The 17,121-nt window shown below is 35.8% G+C and overlaps 2 protein-coding genes across 2 annotated transcripts; one reads left to right on the plus strand and one right to left on the minus strand.

Moving 5' to 3' along the window:
- Positions 1–5,623: 5,623 nt before the first annotated feature.
- Positions 5,624–7,839, plus strand: LOC6562443 (acid-sensing ion channel 4-A). The gene is made up of 8 exons (XM_001989113.2): positions 5,624–5,875; positions 6,056–6,206; positions 6,293–6,496; positions 6,557–6,705; positions 6,759–6,889; positions 6,947–7,097; positions 7,301–7,414; positions 7,476–7,839. The coding sequence occupies exons 1-8, from the start codon at positions 5,642–5,644 to the stop codon at positions 7,638–7,640; spliced, it is 1,299 nt and encodes a 432-aa protein (XP_001989149.1). The 5' UTR covers positions 5,624–5,641; the 3' UTR covers positions 7,641–7,839.
- Positions 7,840–8,097: 258 nt separating this feature from the next.
- On the minus strand, positions 8,098–11,726 carry LOC6562937 (protein yellow). Its single transcript, XM_001989112.3, has 3 exons — positions 11,706–11,726; positions 10,651–10,939; positions 8,098–9,453 (listed from the first exon to the last, which is right to left on the minus strand). Exons 1-3 carry the CDS (start codon positions 11,709–11,711, stop codon positions 8,330–8,332), a joined length of 1,419 nt encoding a protein of 472 aa, XP_001989148.2. The 5' UTR covers positions 11,712–11,726; the 3' UTR covers positions 8,098–8,329.
- Between the last annotated feature and the right edge of the window lie 5,395 nt (positions 11,727–17,121).

Below are 17,121 nucleotides of genomic sequence, written 5' to 3' on the forward strand. Positions count from 1 at the left end.
TCAACCACTGTGCAGAGTAAATGTCTTAATACTAATAACAGCTATATGAAATAAATGTATATATTTTAAACATTTAAGATGACATAAATAATGAGTGCCTCTGTTGCCAGTTCGCCATCCCAAATAATTTACCCAATATTCGAATTCACGATTACTGCTTCGAGGAAAACAGATCATCAAGAACAAAATGGATTGTCGCTTGTGTCCAATTGTTTTTGTTGTTTCTTGATTCTATTTTTTTATTATTTTGGTTTTGTTGTTCAGCCCATTGTGCAAATGAGAGAACATTTTCGGTTTTGAGTCATTGACGCAAAGCAATTTTTGCATTTTAGTGTCAAGATGTTTGGCATGCGCTATAATCAAATGGATGGGGAGGGGTGAGGTGGCGGTTAGGTGCACATATGTACACACATACGAGTGGCAGCAACAATTATTGCAAGCAATGGGGCTATTTTCGATTGATGTGAGAGCACATCCATCAAATGCCTGCAAAAATTGCAGTGTATGCCAAAAACAATAATAGAACAATAACTTTGATAACTGTAAATAAGATCGGACTTTAAGTGATTGTTTTTATTTCTTTTTTAAACGTTTTTAATGTCGGTTGTGAGAGTAGAGTTCTTGACAGTAATATTATGAATATTTTAATTGTCTTTATTAAATGTTTTATACTTGATTGTAACAAATTAATATTTTGAAGTAAAATAAAATTAATTTATTACAAACTACAAAATAAAATACTATCAAAAAATGGTCTTAATAATTAAATTAAATCAATCAATTATATTCAAATGAAACTTTGACTTCAAAATAGTAAATAAAGTATGAATGATTAAATTGTAATTACATTAAAAGTTCAAATCTCTAAACATATAGTAAATATTTACTAATTTTATCTTAGATTTCTAAAAAAAAAGCAATTAAGTATATTAAATATGGTATATTAGATTGTAAATACCTTGGCAATATACATTTGTAAGCTACTCAATTAAAAGGAAAGGAGAAAGCCTTAGCTGCTATTGATATTTAATATAGGTTATTTAAAAATTTTAGATTAAAATTAAGCTTTACATAAAATAAATTAAAATATAGTTCGTAAGAATCGTCAGATACAAGTTTTAGACTATAAGTTTGCTTAATATAAAATTAAATATAATATAGTAAATTAGTCAGTTTATATTCGTCAGTTTGTATAAGTAACGCCGGCTTGAGTTGTCATTCTAGAAAGTTGATTCAGCAATTGGTGCAGAAAATAATTTCGTGAAACGGCAACCGTGACCAAAATACATGCATAGTCTATAGATAACTTCTTCGTCTCTAAATGCATTGGAACTTGTCCAAATTGTCGATATATAAATATCCATCGTCAGGCCCGATGTCTGTCGTCGGTCAACGTCGCGCACTCGGCCGCAACTGCATCTCTCGTGCGCCTCCCATGTGCAACCACAATCCCTACCTCACTCCCTGCCCCACATTAATGGCCACATCGAACCGATTTTGTGGCTTCGTTACCAGGTAGCCGAACCCGTTGCTCCTCGGCTCTCGTAAATATCACCGAAGCATGGCAACTGAATGAATACTTCCTGAATTACGGCACTGCATTATGTAAGTTTAGATCTGGCCAAGATGACATGAGATTGGACATATCTGAATAGTATATCTTGTATTATTCTACATGCCTTGGCATTCAGGGGCTGCAGTAATCCACTTAAAACTGAATACCCCAAATATGTTCTCTTTGCAACTGTCAGTCATTAATGAGTCCAACAGCTGTTTTGCCTTGTTGAACACATTTGGCATTGAACCAGTTAAATATGATTGATGGTTCTGCAAATCTCATTTTGATTTAGTAACACACAATAGCACAATACAATGGCTGTAGACTATTGTAAGTAGGAAAAGACTCAAACTATTTTTAATTTTTTTTATATTATTTTAAATATTTTTAAAACAAAAGCAAGACAACTAAGAAATGGCGAAGATGTCTACTACAATCTAGGGCAGGTCTAAGACTGGTAGTAAGACTCAGATGCATTTTAAGTATGTAATTTATAGGGGAAGGCTTGACTTAGAATACTCAGCGGTCTCTTCACAGGACACTGTAGATTGAGTGAATAAAATACTGCCGTTTTTGTGGCAATGAGGAGAAATTCTCAAAGCCTATATCTTAAGGAAACAAGAGGACAAAAATGATTAAATTAGTGCCAGAATCAGGAAGCAGAATAATTATAATAAATAAACATTGCATTGTTTTTAATTTATTTCAAAATACAATTAGTCTGAAATCTTAATCGTTTTAATTTGTTAATTTGAATTTTTAAATACATTTTATATAAATAAACAAAAATCATGAACATTTTAAAAATAAACTTACACTGCATTTTTAAGAATTATCTGACTGAATTTTCTGTTTGTTGATTGCAAAATTATGTTTGATAGTTTTTTAAATGCAGAAAATTTCTATGAAATTAGTATGCGAAAACATACATAAAGCTTGCACATTTATGTGTGTGGTAAGATATTGATTAATTGCCTTGGCTCAATTGAGAATCGCACACGCGTAGTATATGAAAACAAATAGTTCCATATTGCATATAGATTGTTTGTTAATTAGCCAATAAAACCGAATCATTTCGACTTAGTCATTGATGTGTGGAGCATCCAAATTATTTCGGTAAGCATTTGTCACCCAATTAAATTGACTGCACTCGGCCAAGCAATTCGACCAATAAGATTTACGCATACATATATATATATATTATATATACACATAACTCAAGTGCATTCAAATGCAATAATCAATGCTTCGAGTGTAGAAATTAATGCAGACGGCCCAGACTTTTATTAATGATCAGCGAAATGCAAAATGAAAATGTTTCTAAATGTAAATCAGTGGCTCGTTGAAACCCCCCCATCAGGTTAAACACTTATTACGGCCCCTTCTGGTCGACGCCACTGTGCTCGATTGATTAATCATATGCGAAATACTATAGACAGGCACTAAAATGACTCAGTGCAGCGTATATGTACTTTCATATATATCTAGCTATATATACACACATGTGTGTACAGGAATATCATCATGTAGGTTGTAAAAATGTTTCACAAAATTTATTAACGACAAGCTAAAAGTATTTTTAAAACATATTTCATACTCCAAAACAGCGCACAGGTAAAAGGCACTACTCAATACCAGATCTGGTATGGGTGCACGGATAGATATACATATATATGTATATATATATATATATATACATATATGGGTCAGATTTGAGGCAGCAGTAGTAAAGCTGGCCATGTGGCTAAGCTGAGTACTAAGCAAGAGCAGTTGGATACTTGGCAACAGGTATATAGAGGCCATATACTATGATTATATACACACGACATATGTATTGTACATACCTACTAAATCTAAAAAACATTCATATGCGTTTAATATAGCCGCTGCTTTGGTCTAAAATTAAAACAAAAGCTATTTAGTTGCGAAGAAGCAAGAAAGAACTTCACACACATGAAAATGCTGCTGTGCAGTCTCGACGTATCTCGTTGTGCCTGTGGCTATTTCAAAATATATCTATACGAATATCTAAAATTTACTAGATACACACATACACACATACAGACACCACTACATACGTATACCAGATACAGCCGGGCTGTGTCCTGAGCAAGCATACGCCGTGTGGTACAAAGCACCAAGCACTGTAGTCCGACAATGTATCTCACAGATACATGCGCATCTGTAGCAGCATGTTGTATCTGCAAAAGTAAGCACACCCCAATCCCCAATCCCCCTGCCCCTTCCTCACTTGTGTAGCATCCATGTTCACATTCACGTCCCGTTTCTGTTGTCTTGTGTTGGATTTTTTCTCATCTCGAAAAATGTTTCAATTTGTCTATTTTTAGTCGCAAGTTTCTTTTTGTTTATTAGTTTTGTGCCTTTTGGCTGTGACTGTGTGTGTGCTATGTGTATGTATGTGTGCAGTATATAGTTTATATACATATATATATACAGATGTATATATATATTTGTATAGCAGTGGGTCGCACTCGATTCGACTGATGTTTCTCTTTCTCTCTCTGCTCTGATTTAACGTCACAACTGAGGAATTCATCTACTACTGGATAGATACGCACACATTGTTTAGCTTTGCCTTTCATTTGTTTTTTTCTCCCACAATTGTTTTTGCTGCAAAGCTCAAGGTACTTATCTATCTATCTATCTATCTATTTGTCCATTTATCTAGATACATATGTACATTGTACATATGCTCTATTTAGTATATAAAGCATTTCGATCAGTTTAAGGAGCTAAGGTCAAAACATTTTGAAGCAAAGGTGTCATAACTTATCGTATCTATAACGTATATCACATATCACAAATATTAACACATTTATATAAGCTACAGATTTATATAGTGACTTTTCATATACAATTTAAAACGATTGGATTTATATGACAGATATTTGTGAATGACTAACAGCCAAAATACACAGACAAAAAATTGGCAGAATGGAATATCTTTTCAATTTATTTTTGTTAATCATTTAAGTTAAGATTGAGAATCTCAAATCAAAAATATCTTCGTAGAAATGAGAATCAGTATATGAATTAAAGGGACAACAAACTTGACTTTAGAAACATGTCTTTTAACAAACTTTACTCAGTTTTCGCTCAGTCAAAGCTTCAACTAAGTCGAGAAGCAATGCATCTACAGCCATGTCTTGATCTTTATATTTGTACTACATTTAACTAAAAAATAAAACGATTTTTGATTAAAATTCACTTGAAGACGGCTGCAAATTCTGCACTCCTTAACCGATGTATAAAAGCTGTATACTTATATGAAAACAATTGAAAGTCGTAATAGTTTCCAAATCAATATGCAAATAAACACATAAAACCATAAAGCGTTTACTAAAGCGCTGATTTCCAATAGCTATAGGTGTACACTCAGAAAAAAATAGTATTTTTAAGCACTAGGGTTTTAAGATTTCACATACACAAAAAACTTAAATGTCGCTAAAAGGATTTCAACAAAAAAAACTACTGTTTTGCATATCTACTTTTTACAAATGCATTACTCGAAAAGAAAAATATTTCTAAAATGTAAAAAAATACCACATTTTTGGGACTGTTTTTCTTAACAAATTTAAACAAAAGAATTCTAGATTTCTCAAATTGAGGGCGATTTTATTTCTGAGTGTAGAAATGGCCAAGCAACTGTTTTATGTTCGAGTGTATTTACGCACAAGCCATAAACAATTATAAACAATACGTTTTGGTAATTAAACGCGTGAAGCGTGATTAACCCGTATCAAAGGCAAGCGCAGAGAAGGCCATAATTCCAGGCGTTACTACACATGTTTTTGATACGCCGATTTGTGTACAACACACAGTTGCAGTTGTAGTCTATCTAACTGCTATATCTCTGGGAGTACCATCCCTTATCGGGTATTCTGCCATGGCGAATAAATCAATATTAGCTTATCAATGACCAACTGTGTGAAATTGTGCAGGCCGTCAAAAACAAAAAAAAAGAGATATTGCGGATATATTGTAGAAAAGATATTGACTTTCACTTGCTTTTCATTCTTCCGTGCGTGTCGACCGCCGATTTTCAATATCCGATTTTTCAAAATGGGCTACTGGGGCGAGCTGAGAGCCTGGGTGTTGCGAGATCCTGCGAAACTTATACGCTACCTTGTCCTATTCGTGTGCAGCATCATTGTGATTGTGCAGCTATACGAGTGCTTCTCCAAGCTTACGGATCCACCCATATCGACGCATTCCTATTACAATGTGAATCAGACTATTGAAATGCCAGCAATTACACTTTGTCGAGAGCCTCCCTATCGGGCTGAAGTTTTATCAGTGAGTTTTTGGGAAAATTATACGCAAGATGTGTTTCTAACTCGAAAAACAACTGTAATTTCTGTTTTTAAAAAGTTTAATTTAATTTATTCTCTCAGAAAAAATCATGGCAATTGTTAGAAATAATTTCTTATGTTTTCGCTTATGTGATAGTGTTTGATTTCATAATGTTGCTTGCAGAATCTATCGCGAGGCAATTGTCCCCATCCTAGATTTGCCACCTGCTGGCAGAACTATCCCTATGATGAACTGCCTCTCGACGAGTTCTTTGAAAGAAGTACCTATGAATTTAACGAGACATTTTTCAGCTACGGGTTAGATGGCAAAGAGAGTAAGTGTTACTTGAAATAGATAGATCAATTTTGCTAACAGCAAATTAAAGATTACAAAGACTATATTATGGATTCCACTTCACAGATGTCGAGATCGATAGCAGCTTGCACTTTAATATGGGTCGTTGCTTTACGGTGCGTCCCTTAAAGAGCATGAATCGTGTCTCCAAGCCGGTGGGTTACTCCTTAATGATGGAGCACGATATGGTTGCATCGACGAGCGATGTGGATTACCTAGCCGGAGTGGGTTGGCACATTTTCATACACGACAAACGCGAGAACTTTACGGGTGAGTTGGAATTACTTTAGCTATGGTTTATGGAGCACCAAATATAATCCCTTTCCATAGAGATAAACATGAAGGGCTCGGGTCGCGTGGAATATGTATTTGCGAGCATCAACGAGGAGCTCGAGATCAAGTTGCAGACTCAGTTCTTCTCGAATGTGGAGACGCGCATGGAGTCATGCTCCCGCCAGGAGGGCTACAGTGATCTCAAAGTATAAGCAATCTGATCAATATACTATTTTTCTAAATCCAGCTAATTATTTAGTGTGGCGAGATATGCATTTGGCAGGATCTGGCTGATGAGGTCAACTGCTCGGGTCCCTGGATGCCGGATATCGATCACGAGCCCTGCAACAACAATGAGTCCATGCGCGATCTCGTTCTAAGCTATAAACTGTATGGCAATTGCTCAGTTGTCATAGTTATCTAAATCTATATCACGGCATTTTACAGGGTATACGATAGCGTTGATGACTACGAGTGTGATTGTCTGCAGCCCTGCGAGTCTCGCATTTATACGACATACATACAAAGTCGGAAGGAATTCTTACAGCCGGAACCACGCACTCTGCTCTATATATATTATACGACCAAGCTGATATCGGTATATATAGTTAAATGTTGTACTAAGTTTCCAGATAGGATACATTTTTACAAATATTTCCCCTCAAATTTAACAAAAATGTATAGAAATTTATCATGTGGCAACACTAAAAACGTTCACACTTTCTTATATATGCTATATAAACACCCTAAGATATCTTATAACATAAATATTAAATTCCATTTGTCATTCCGTTCCAGCAGATGATTGAAGAGCGTCCCAGCTACGACACTACGCAGTTTATAGCTGATGTGGGTGGTTCCTTGGGCTTTCTGCTGGGTCTCTCAGTGCTGGGCATCATTGGCATCTTGGAGCATGTAATTAGTATTCGAAATATTTCAATTTATTAGCTGTTGTAATTTTGAACTAATCTTTCAGTTGACTTTGTTCTTCTGCGGCGATTGCATTCGGAGACTGCAGCTAAAGAATGAGAAGCACAATAGTACCGAAAGTCCAGAGGATACAGAATCACACACCACCGATGAAACGGTAGACATCACCAACGTTTACACAGTGGAAGGGGCGGACTTGGACAAATATTAGACAGCCAGCTGGCTTGGCTTGTAGTTTTCATCCAAATAAAATTATTCAACCTATAAAGGTATCATTTTTTGGTTTAAATTTACAGATAATAAGAAGATATATTACAGACCCTCGTAGACCGGAGTCAATTTATTTCTTTTATAAACCACTTGACTATTTGTCTAATGGATGAGTTTGGTTCGGATATCTTGTTAAAGATAATATGTATTTAGTAGTCAAAATATTTGTTCAAATAACTAGTAACTAATTTTACTAGTGATCGTTCCTATCTCAGTTATATAATAGAATGATTCGTTCAGGATGTCTCCTACATATTTACTATCACGATGGCTTTTAAACTGAGGACTAATTTAAATATAAGCAGACGGAAATCGTCTCTGTCAGTTATGGGGATTAAAAACATATATATTTGATGGATTATAACACCCTCTGCAAGGGTAGACAAATTGTGAATGAAACGTCTTTTATTATTATTCTTACATTTAATCAAAGAATCAAAATTGTTGCGTGAAATTTATGAAAGTTATTTTAGCTTATAAATAATACTTGTATACAATTAAATTCCTTGTTTGTGGTATTAAATACAAATAAAATTCAGATTTAATAACAATTCATATGGAGTTCAATTGAAATTCAAGAAATTAGGAAACTACATTTACATTGGTGTTTTTTGTACAAAAGGCTAGACCTTAAAGCAGCCAAGAGATAGCTGAACCCAGCAGCAGGACGCTCAAGCTTAAGGACCACGCAGCCGAACCAGAAGTGGAACCGGATCCGGAGCTGGGAGTCGAGCTGGAATCGGAACTCTTAAAACCAATATTCGTTTTGATAACCTCGCCCAGTTTACTAATTAGTTCGGGCAGTTTCTTGGGCGGCTCACAGGATGTCCGCTCAATGGCATCTTTCACGCTGGCAGAGAGTATGCGGAAATTGATGCTGCCCCCATAGAGCTCGTCGTAGATGAAGCTCTGCAGCTGATTGGAGAGCACCCAAAGGCGTCGCTTATGATCCACCTTGACATCGCTGGGAAAGATTAACATGTTATCACTCGCATAGACGCGATCCTGCATCTTGTAGTTGTTTGTGGTTTGCCAGCAGCCCAAGGCATTCTGATTGGGCAGAGCATAGAAGAGCACACCAGTCTCCGGGTCCAGGCATTGGGCACCCGCCTGAGCATCCGTGCCACGTGAGCCCAAAATCTTGAATTCCCTAAAAATGTCACCCGAAGTCGCAAGTGTCTTATTCCGCAAAACGGTGGTATTCACGGAGAACTCCATGGTGGAGGTCAGTGGATGGAAGTAGAGTGTGGCAGAGCCATCCATTTGTGGCTTTGACAAGGCCAATCCATAAACACCGTCGTCCCACTGGAACTCAATGCCATTGATGCTAAAATTACCGGCCAGCGGATCGGGATGGAAGAAATGATGCTGGACACGCCACGATTCCTGATCCCGCCACGAGTAGACAACCAAACCGGGACTGCCCAAGTCTGCCATATACGCATACGTATTCTCACAGTCGCCATCCTCCACAGCCAGGTTGGCAAAGAATGAGCTCTGCTTACTCTGACCAGCGGGCAGAATGTAACGACGCAAAAGATCATCATTGTGGATATCATAGACCAGCAATTGAGCAGTTCCATAGAGTTTCGTCTGCTCCAGCACGCCTGAAATACGCGAATCGAGCACCCAAAGACGACCGCATTGATCGGCCTTCACCCGGAAAGGTGAGACAAGTTCCGGCTCCGTATCATTCAGATTGTGAGCCACCCAGCTGGGGAACGGCATCAGCGCGGGCATCTTCGTTGAGTTGTCTGGGAACAAAACAAATGTTTATACAAATGAGTACGCTAATTGGCTTTAGTGACAAATCAAGGTGAATGATCCACAAAGTGTTTGTGCATTTGACATGAATTGTTTTGGGTTATTTGCATTGGCTGCTGATTCTCAATCGAGTGATTGATACGCCAAGTTTGCCAGCTGAACAACAGCTTTGTTATGCATTCACACATATATGGAGTGCAATTAACGTACAACTGGTAATACCCTATAAACATGAGCGTGACTTAAGAGGGTAATATTTGCAAGTAAATCCCAAGGTCATAGAAAATAAACTGACTGGCTTGTGTCCGTTCTTCCAATAAGCAATCAATTAAAATATTTAAAAAAATCATGTTCTTAATAAGTTTTTAATGGGATATAAATCTGATGGATTTGGGTATACATTCATTTTAATTAAATCGCAATCAATTGAGTTAAAGCTACACAAGATGGAAACTTTACAATGCGCCAGAAAAATTAATTTTTCCTGCCAAATGTTTACATATCTGCAAGCATATGGATTTGCAATTTATATTTAGTTTTCTATGCAAACAGACATGGACGTAAATACGTATCTAAAACATGCATACATATTTACAATATCCACCAGCCATGTATTTATACACTGAATCCATTAGAAATGGGTAAAAATAGTATAATGATTGTGTGAAAATAGTGTAAGCAGAAGAAAGCATCTACTGAATATTTTTTAAGCTTTTACATTTGTGACTGCAGTAAGAAATGGGAGCACTTTCACACCTGCTTACATTCGGGTGTAATTTGGCAATAAAACAAGAATATATCTAACAGCTTGATTGAGGGTATTTCGTAGTCGAGTTCACTCGACTGCAGCACTCTACATGTTTTCCTTTATATACTTTCGCAGCACTTTCAATGTGTTTATTTGGCTGCCAAGTGTTTCTGTTGTGTTTAACAGCTTATTAATTACGCAAGTGAGCGAAAATGTGGGCGATGAACAATTCCACTTCTGAAGACTAAGAGTATTGTATTGTTTAGAGTCTAGACGAACAGAATGCATATCTATCAGATATCAATCTGACCATAACAAGTCAAAAGCACTCACATTTCCCACGTGTCAGACAATGCAATTGCTGAGAGCGATTCTTTTGCATTCAGCATAGACAAGCCTCACTTTTAATTGCATGTTGAATTGCAATTTGTTCGCTTACCATTTAGATCAAGGTAGGCCAACGAGGCTGGCACTCCGCTACGCCACCTGGGCAGAGTGACGAATAACCGATGGCGATAGACCTCCAATCCGAAGGGTATCACCGAAGTCGGCTTGAAGGCGCCCTGCTCTATGGCCGTCCAACGCTGATCGGGATTATCGTATTTGAAATCCATTTCACGCCATTCATATTCCACATGCAAATTGTCTTTGCCGGCTGCCACGCCCACAATTAGCAGCAGCGCTACCGTCACAGCCCATCTGGTCATCATATTAAAACTCGTCGTTAGCTGCAAAAATAAATTAATTACAGACCATGAATTGATTAAGTGATTTTAGACAACAGTGGGTAGTTGTTTTGAATCGCTTCCGTTTGGTGACCTTCGCTTAACCATAAAGTAAATAAAACCCAAACCAGATCAACGCAAATTGCTCTTGACACACGTCACAAACTCGACTTGAGAACCGAAACTGAAACCGCGCCTCCGGTTAACCGAAAAAAATGGCATTTTGAAAGTTGTCGGCGCCGTTTGCCGCTCTCAGTTTGCAGCTGGTTAAGTGGTTAAAATCGAAACTTGAAAACCAATAGACAAAAGTGACTCTAAGATGCTGTCAGAGCAGCGGTTAAAAACTCTCGCATAATATGTATAATTGTCTTTGAGTAATTAGTTTCCCTTTGGTTTTCTCCTATTTACTGATATAACTTACTAATTTAAAGTAATTGATGTTATTATAAGATCTACGTCTAAGATATCTTTTATACTAATCGAGTTACTCGGACCTAAAAATGTCTGTTGAAGTCGGAAAACAGCTTGCATTTATTTCTAACAATTGGGTCAAATCTCAGGTCTTCAGTCAGGGCCATTAACAAACTCATAGTGAGTGATGTGTGTCTGTTCATCACTCGAGTCACGAGGGTTGCTCTTGTGCCCCAAGTCATGTACAATCTCTAATATTTATTTAACTTATGATCCGCGCATTCTGGTCAGGTTTGTTTTTCACATACAAATATATATATATATATATGTATATATTCCTTTTTTTATAATTTATTACAAGCATTTTTGCGGGGTTTGTTTTATAGCCTATTCGTTTGTGTGTTTTTTGGGCTTTTGCTTTCCGCACGGATTCGGATCACTTCACATACTCGTTTGAGGCTTGAAAGAATTCAAGTTTTTGGTCATGTAATTTCAAATGGATGATTTACTAATGCACTTTTCGCGGTATTTGAGATACCATAGATAATATTTAAACTACTTTTATTATAATTTTAAAGCATGCTAATTTTAATGACTGATATTTAATGTTTTCAAAATTAGCTACGTATTAAGATAAACCGCATGACTAATTGTAATATTTTTATTTGAAGCTCTTTCAATTAGTCACCAGCGGCTTTTTACTTATCACGTTTTGTTGGTCTTTTTGGCACTTCCAGCTCTTTCTACCTGAGCAAGACAAAAACCCAAACCAATCCACAATTGAAATGAAGGCGTCAGTGTGAGTGTGTTTTTTTGGGGCGTGGCACTGTTATGCAATCATTTGTCACTCAACTGCAAGTTTGTGTCTTAAGTCTTTTGTATGGCCTGCAGTTCGAATATTACGTTTTAACTATCGTTTAACTAGTTTTGGCTAACGCTTTCAGCTTCAACACATGTAACTTATACACACACACCTACAAAATGTCAAGAAATCCTAAAGTAAAACAACCGACGGCAACGAAGCTCAAAACGAAACTAAAAGTCAAGCTCAAAATGCTTACCAACCAAATTGAAAAAAGAAACCAAAAAACACCAACACGAGCAAAGCCGACTAATGCCGAACAATGCTGAAAGCTGAAGCTGTGTGTGCGTCGTATTTTGAATTCCAGTGAACTTGAATTAGTCAGTCCATCAAATTTACATACAGCGGCACATCTCTCAATTATTGTGACTAATATAGTTCCATTACAGTTTAATTGTTTGCAATTTCGCGTAGTAATCCCACAACAAACTTGATAATTTCGTACAGATATCGGCTCTGCAGCAGACAAGCCCCTGAAACTAGTCCCACACGATTGCTTATAAATGCTAAGCCTATCGGCTTTAATCATTTTACAGCCTACCTGCCGCCGTTTTGGCTATGGAGCAGCCCATGCGTCAAACGGCTTTGTTGGGATTTTTGGGTTTTTTGTTGTTGAACTGGTTCTCCCGATTGCTCACAGTCATGTTGAGCGTTTTCATCGCAGATTTTTGACCTACGTGAATTGTTCTCGAATAGTTAGACTCTGATGAAGATTCAGTTATTTTGCAGAAGACAGAATATTCTAATAAGCTGTACAATTTGCAACAAACCCGTTCCGAGCGACATTTAAGCTCAGGTTCTGATTCCAGATACAAAATATCATTAATTAGTTTAAAGAACCAATAAAACATTTGTTTCGATATAGTATATTTTATTTATTAAAATTCAATAAATTAATTTAAAAAGAAGAGAACAATCAAAACATTAAACTAGAAATATTATCAGTATACGATTGATTTTTGTTTTTTTCGTTTAAAAGAATTTAAACAATTGCTTATATAACTTCTTGTTGTTGTTTGTAATTATGCTTAAAGTATGTTGTGTGTTTATTAATTTAATAGTACTTCTTTTGTTTTTTTTTTTTGGTAGAAACATTTTGTGTACAAACGCTAAAATGTAGTTTTTTGTTTTTTTTTCTTCTTTACCCATTTACAACATTAAAAACTTTTAACATACACATTGTGTTTTTTTTTGTTTTTTTTTTTTGATTTTATGCCATTGCACTAAATATTAATTGCATTAGCTAAGTATTTGTGTAATTAATTGTTTATCGATTGTTATTAGCAAATATTTAAAACAATGTCAAAAAGAATACAAAAATTCGCTTAATATTTCAAGGCATTAGTTAATAATTGCAACAAAAAAATAAAAACTAAAACGATCCAAGCATGTGGAAACCGTATTCATTTATGTGTTATTATATATGGATGTTTATAAAGAATAGCGATTCCTTGAATTCGAAAGAGGAGTTGGGGGAGCGGCGCACAAAAATCATCTTTGGCAAAGGTTAAAGCTAGACTGGTTGATTGTTGAATGCCGCACCGATACTCTTTAACGTATTTTTATCGAAGTCGAAATCGTTATCGATATCTCAAAATGGGGAAACGAATTTGCAAAAGGGGCTCGCAATGAAATAGCAAATTGAAAATAAATTTAGTCACAATTAACACTAAAACACAACGTAAACAAACTTTTTTCATTTTTTTTTTTATATCTGCGCCTTTGATGCTTAACACCTTCCGGTGTCTATGTATGTGTGTGAATAAATGAATGAATGCATGAATGAGTGAGTGAGTGAGTGTAGAGTGTAGCGTATAGAGAGAGTACACAAGTAATTAGACTCGCAAGACAAGGACCGAAAAGTCCAACAGTTGCTTTTGGCAACTGTGATGTGCTTCTTTTTTCTAAAATGGACGGGGCAGATAGTGTTGGGGAGGTTATGGGGTAAACAGCGGCAGCACATCGCCTGCGTCCTGGGGGGGAGGTTTAGGATATGGGGGGACATGCAAATTGAGTTCTACTTTCGACTCGATACAATACTCCATTAATTTGAGTGAGAGAGAGAGAGAGAGAGAGAGAGAGATGGGACGCAGGGAACTTTTCGCTCAGCAAAATTAATGTGACACGCTTTCAACTGAACGGAGGACAGACAGTTTTCTTGTCCAGCTACTCGCGTGTCGCCCAGCGCTGGGACAGACATTGATGGCTCGTCGTACATACAAATATATATGTATATAAATTGTATATATAAAAAAAAATTAAAAACACACACCTATTAATCGGTTTTTGTACTTGCTTCAAAACAACGCGTGCAGCTTACAGTTAATTATTGTATATGGTTTAAATAGTTTGCATTGTTTACAGTTATCAAAAAGAAAAAATAAATTTATATAGTTCAGATTTGTGTAGTATGACTGTCACCAATATAGATATAGATAAAGAGTTTACAAAAAAAAAGTGATTGCCAGAAAACTAAAATATTTAATACAATTAATTCGATTTGTTGAAATCGATCAATAAAAATATTGTTGTCTTAAAATACTTTCATAAATAACAATTGAAATAAAAAATGTATGCAATGTAAAATTTACAAACAATATTAATTAGTTTTTATTCTGACTTGATTACCCAAAAATTAAATCTTTCAATACAATAATTACAAAATTGTAGTTTTTAAATATTTCCAATAAAAACAAAAAACAATTGAAATCAAAAATGCAACATTTACATTTATAATTTAAATGATTTATTCATTTTAGTTTCCGAGCAATCACTGTGTAATGCAAAATCAACTAACTATCTATTTACTAAAAAGAAAAACGTTTACAAAACGCGGCCATCATAAAATATGTAAATATGCTTTGGACAAATGTTTATTTTTACATAGGAGCTGTTTGTGTTTGTGAGTGTCAAGTATTACTTAACTAGAAGTTAATGGATACATTATGTGCGTGTGTGTGTGTGTGTGTGTGGTTGTGTGTGTTTGTGTGTGTGTGTTAAGCCACCAATACAATATAATAGATACGAACTGTGTCTGTCCCGCATTGAGGTACACTCGTCTGAAGCACGCCGTTCTAACATCGCATAACACCCAGCTGGGCCCCGCGCTGGGGAAAGAAGAAGAATCGGGGGCCCAGGGGCATTCGTAGACCGATGCGGCGAATTTGCCAGACCCGAGAGTCCAACATCAATTTTGCGCTAAACGTGGCCGGGTGGCTACCGGTACAAGTGTTACCATCATTTTTACCCAGCCAGTTTTTTTTCACTTGTCATTGCATATGGTTTTTATACTATATATGGTTACAGTACATATAGAATATTTGATTTGTATATAGGTAATTTGATATATATGATAGATGAATTACACATACGAGGATTAGTGTGTGTCTGTGTGTGTGTATTTGGGTGTGCGTGTAGGTGTGGCATTTGTTAGTTGGGTGCTAAAATTTGACTAGCCTAGGCTACACTGGATTCGCAAAAGGATTATTTTTTTGAGTTTGAGACCAGATCCTAAAATCATGCCAAAAACTCATTGTTATATATGCCAAAACAAAAAACTACCCTTCAATCTACAAAACAATTAATGAATTGAGTGAACAACTTATAAGCTAGAGTTCTAGTTAAAAATACATATATACTATATATAATTAGATTATTGGGCCTGCGAGCCTGAGACTGATTGTGTTAAAATGTACTTTGTGGTTGTTGCTAGGAAGCAAAAGTTCTTTACGTTTTTCGGTTATCTTTGTTTGAACCAATGGAAGAGCGACGCTACAAGGAACTAACTATAGATATTTGATATAGAAAAGTATAAGTTTGAATATACTTACTAACAATGTGCGGTGTATTATTTAACTGGGAAACGTTGTCTAACTAGTAATTATATGGATGAGTTTATTGTTGTTTGTTGTTTGTTTTAGTACGATACCATAACCAAGACAAAAGAAATTATTTAAAATATATATAGTATGTAATGTATGATAATAATAAAAAGAAAATGATGTAGATACCTGATTGCGGGTTGCGCGCATCGACTTTATCTTTTCGATAAGAAAAAAAACAAATATCATATAAAAATGTTGTTGGGAAAACTTACGAGTACTTTTTTTTCGTCAGCTTCTAAATCGAACGAGTAACGAGGATAACGAGTAACGAGTAAATGAAAGACGACGCATTTTTTGTTGTTTGCGAAATAGTTGGGTGTTGGGGGAGAACTGGGGGGAGGGGCACATGAGAAGTAGTACATAAATGCAGTTATAGGCTACATATATAGAATATTCAGATTGTATAACAGCATATCTATAACAGTTTGTTGTGGAGCATTGAACATGGACAATTATTAAACTAAAAAGCTACGCACATTTGAATACAAAATTCGCACAATAATACAATAGATATATATATATATATATGTGTGTTGTGGTACAATATATTTGCCCGATTCTTACCCAGAGCGTACAGTTTCGTTTCTTTTCTGAGAATAGAGACATGGCAAAAAGGAGAGAGATTGAGTGAGTTCAGAGCGATTTTTTTTTTGTTTCTTTTTTTGTATCTATTGTTTTGTTGTTGTTGTGTTTTTGTTGGTTAGAATATTGGACGGGGCGTAGTTAATGTTCGTGCCCCAGAGCTCTAAATGAAACTAAAACAAAAATATATATTTATATATATTGTGTATATATATATATAAAATAAAAAAAATTAATGAAAGAAAAAAATGGTAAACAAAGAAAGATTTTTTGTTGTATTATTATTAGTTAGTTAAGTATTATTGGTATTATACAAATACAGTTATTAGTTTACATAACTAGGGAGTGAGTAATATATATAGAGAGATAAATGTAGAGAGAGAGAGAGAGAGAGAGAGATCTAGACGCTACAGCAACAGTACAGCAAAGAGAACCGCGTGCCAGCA

This window comes from Drosophila grimshawi, unplaced genomic scaffold (genome assembly GCF_018153295.1).
Source record: "Drosophila grimshawi isolate 15287-2541.00 unplaced genomic scaffold, ASM1815329v1 contig_1377, whole genome shotgun sequence".
In the NCBI taxonomy this organism is placed as follows: domain Eukaryota; kingdom Metazoa; phylum Arthropoda; class Insecta; order Diptera; family Drosophilidae; genus Drosophila; species Drosophila grimshawi.

Coding starts and splice junctions, on each gene's coding strand:
- LOC6562937 (XM_001989112.3), bottom strand. Junction 9,454..10,650: donor GGCCTACCTTGATCTAAATG/GTAAGCGAACAA, acceptor TTTTGTTCCCAG/ACAACTCAACGAAGATGCCC.
- LOC6562443 (XM_001989113.2), top strand. CDS start 5,642: ATGGGCTACTGGGGCGAGCTGAGAGCCTGGGTGTTGCGAGATCCTGCG. Junction 6,706..6,758: donor AGGGCTACAGTGATCTCAAA/GTATAAGCAATC, acceptor CTAATTATTTAG/TGTGGCGAGATATGCATTTG. Junction 7,098..7,300: donor ATACGACCAAGCTGATATCG/GTATATATAGTT, acceptor CCGTTCCAGCAG/ATGATTGAAGAGCGTCCCAG.